General features: G+C 45.8%; 1 protein-coding gene across 1 annotated transcript in view; it reads left to right on the forward strand.

Moving 5' to 3' along the window:
• The first annotated feature begins 1,974 nt into the window (after positions 1-1,974).
• COL5A2 (collagen type V alpha 2 chain) overlaps positions 1,975-3,420 on the forward strand; it is a 114,079-nt gene continuing 112,633 nt past the window's right edge. The window contains exon 1 of the mRNA XM_026852575.1: positions 1,975-2,559. Within this exon, the coding sequence (XP_026708376.1) occupies positions 2,457-2,559 (103 nt within the window). The 5' untranslated portion in view covers positions 1,975-2,456. The remainder of the gene's footprint in view (positions 2,560-3,420) is intronic.

Below are 3,420 nucleotides of genomic sequence, written 5' to 3' on the forward strand. Positions count from 1 at the left end.
TAATTCTGTGAATTTATCTAATTTATCTAAGTTAGCAACTATAAAGACAAGTTTTACCAGTGTGTGGCCATTTCTGTGATTCTGTGGTAGACTCTGAATGACCTGTGGTTTCATTGTAGCTTTCCCCAGGCTGCGTGGAGCACTTTCAGCTGTGAGTTTTTTGAGCAGTTGTCAGCTTTATTATATGAAATTTCACATAAATCTTCTCCATTTAGTAGCATATAGTTCAGAAACACCTACATGTCTGTTGTAATGGTTTTTCATTAACAAGCACAAAAGACTTTTCAAAATACTGTCCATATTCTCAGCCTTTCTCTTAAATTATTAATATTTCTGTACTTAAAACTGTAAATGACAGGTTACCCCCAACTGTGGGAAACCTTGTCTTGTGTGTTTTTTAAAATGTGTTATTTTCCTTTTCTAATGTATATAGTGATTTTGCATTGTGTCATATCATGTGATGATTTGGCAATGGCAGAGTGCTGGGTTATGGCTGTAAGCTTTCTTGTTTGCTGCTCTCCCATAACTAATGTGCGTATAGAACAGGGCAAAGATCAGATCTGGTTCTAAACTAGATATATGATCTAAAAGCACTTGATGTTTCTAGCCAGCATCCACATAACATTAGCTTTCCAAGGGAGGTTTCCTGGAGTTCTGCTGAAGTACAACATATGAAATATGACTTCTGAGACCAGCAGACCAGGGCGAGTACTCATGAACCTGTCAAAATAGAATTTCACCTACAACGGGGTGGGTTAACAATTGTTAACTTTTTGTTTTTCCAGTTTTGAGTTTCTCAGCTGATACCAATGATTATGATTGCTTTTCAGAATAAAATTGCAGTGGCTTTCACAGCTTCAATATATCTATTTTTTCTCATAGCTACCACTCTTGAGTGACAGGGACTGTGGGATATTATGCTCCTGAAGTGAAACCCTGTATGGGTTTCAGACTGCTGTGTCAAGACTGCTTGGTGCAAGAGAGCAGGGAATTTTGATTTTGTTATCTTTCAGCATATTTTACGTTAATCACTGGGTTTGCTATTAGAGTAGGTGTGATGTAGCACTGCGGTGCTATACCATTTTCTGGATTACCTTTCCTCTTCAGGGCAGGCTGATCTTTTGAAGAGACAGAAGAGAACTTCACAGGCTTTAGGATGCTGCATCACTGAGAAGTGCTAAATCAAGCCCTGATAACCAGAGTGGGCTAGTGTTGCCAACCTGCACAAATCCAGATGAAGAGGTTTACTTCTCACAGCATCCACTTCAAATGGGATTGTTCTCAAACTGAAATGGCAAGGTAGAAAACCTTCCGAGAGATGAATCTGTGTTTCCCTGCAGCAGGTATAGGCAACCCCATTCTTAGCAAATGATTAGATTAGTGATGGAGCTCCACAGACTGCAAACACTGTGGGAAGAAAAAAAATCGAGCATCCTACTCCCAGTTACAAGTGACCCACAAAAGAGAGATTTTACTTAGGGTCCATGCTAGAATGCTAATTAAGGTGCATTGTTAAGGGGTAAATACTAGGCTGGGGCTTAGGTAGGTTTTCAGTTGTCAGGGAATAGAGGTGGAGAGCTTGGGAGAAAAAGCAAGTAATTGGACAGTTTGGGTTGTCATTCTGGTGTGAGAAGTGTATAGCATCTTCCAGAGATTTGTGATAGTCTTTCCAAGTGGTAGGGCAGTAAATATAGAGCACACTAAGCATCTGAGGAAAGATTTACTCAGAAAAGAATTCACATGAGAAAGATTATTCCCCTTTGGGGGGGAAAGGCGGTTATTTACAGGTTCCTGAAACAAGCTGTGGCCCCTCTCAAGGGACTGGAGTCGCGTTTGATAATGCAGCTACAGCAAGGCAGGGGACTGTTATCAGGGGAGAGGAGGAAATCCTCCTCTCGGCAAGCTGGAAGGGATCAAGTTCCTAATAAGGGAATCGGCCCCAAAGGGGGCTACACCCTCCATTCCCGGGAAGCGAGTGTGGGCTGGGTGTGCGAAAAGCATTTTCTCTTCCTAGCAGCTTCTCACGGAACTATGCTTTGCTTGTTTAGTAAATGGTCCTCACACAGCACATGCACCGCACAGCAGCAGGAAAATATCCTGCAAGTGTGCTCGTAAAGAGAAAAGTTCAAGGAAGAGAGAAGCCAGCTCTGATTCGGTTATTTACCATCAATCAGACTGTTGCTTGGCAGGGAGTGGATGATTAGGAGCCTGAACGAGCTGAAAAGGGGCAGGAAGAGAAGTGGAGGCAGCATTCTTCCTATTTAAAGCTGCATCCCCTGAAAGGAGTGTTTGCAGACTGCGCTGGAGCTGGTGCTGAAAAAAAGGGCTCGCAGACTTTTGTCCTGGAACTGATGCTGAAAGGCAGAGACACTCCCCAGCTGGCTTCATGGTGCTAAAATAACCTTATGCTTCTGCGCTTTTTGCTGCCCGGGAGGATACATGCCTAATATCTAGGCATGATGGCAATCTGGGTACAAACGAGAACTTTTTTCATCCTTGCTGCTTTATTAGGGCGATTTGTAACCATAAAAGCGCAAGAAGAGGAGGAATATGACGGTGGTGAGTTTCTCTCTTTCTCCCACTAAAACCAATTCAGTAATCCCCCACTCGTTATACCCTCTGGGATACCAGAGTAGCGAGACTCTCGCTTTTATATACAGCGAAGGGGGCAGCGAGGTTTGCGCTCGGGCGCCTGAGCCGAGGCGAGAGGGAAGCTCTGGAAGCCGGGCTTCGGCTTTGCGGGGTCGCTGCGGGTGCGGACGGCCCAAGGACAGGAGCAGCCGGGGGAGCGCGGGGCTGAGCCCTGGGCCGGGCTGGGGGGCGAGCGGGAGAAGTAAACACTGAAGCCTTGCAGGGCGGAGTCGTCTACATCTGCTTTCCTACATTCTTTGTTTTAGAGAAGTACAGAAACGTGGATTTCCCCCCTGTCCTTTTCTGCCAGGCAGCTTTCCAGCTGCTCTTCCCTAAGCCTGTAGTGTTGTGTGGGGTGGTTGTGATCCAGGTGCAGGACCCGGCACTGAGCCTTGTTGAACCTTGTACAGCTGGCCTTAGGCCATTGATCCAGCCTGTCCAGATCCCTCTGCAGAGCCTTCCTACCCTTGAGCAGATCAACACTCCTGCACAACTTGGTGTCATCTGCAAACTGACTGAGGGTGCACTTGATCCCCTCATCCAGATCACTAAATAAAGAGATTTAACAGAGCTTGCCCCAATACTGAGCCTGGGGGAACACCACTTGAGAGTGACTGCCAACTGGATTTAACTCTATTCAGCACCACTTTGGGCCTGGCCATCCAGCCAGTTTTTTACCCAGCGAAGAATGTACCCATCAAAACCATGACCAGCCAGTTCCTCCCTGTGAATGCTGCGGGAAGCCATGTCAAAGGCTTTGCTGAAGTCTAGGTCTGTCTCTTATACACA

The sequence above is a fragment of the Athene cunicularia genome, assembly GCF_003259725.1.
Source record: "Athene cunicularia isolate RWA chromosome 7 unlocalized genomic scaffold, athCun1 chr7_part1, whole genome shotgun sequence".
NCBI classification, from domain to species: domain Eukaryota; kingdom Metazoa; phylum Chordata; class Aves; order Strigiformes; family Strigidae; genus Athene; species Athene cunicularia.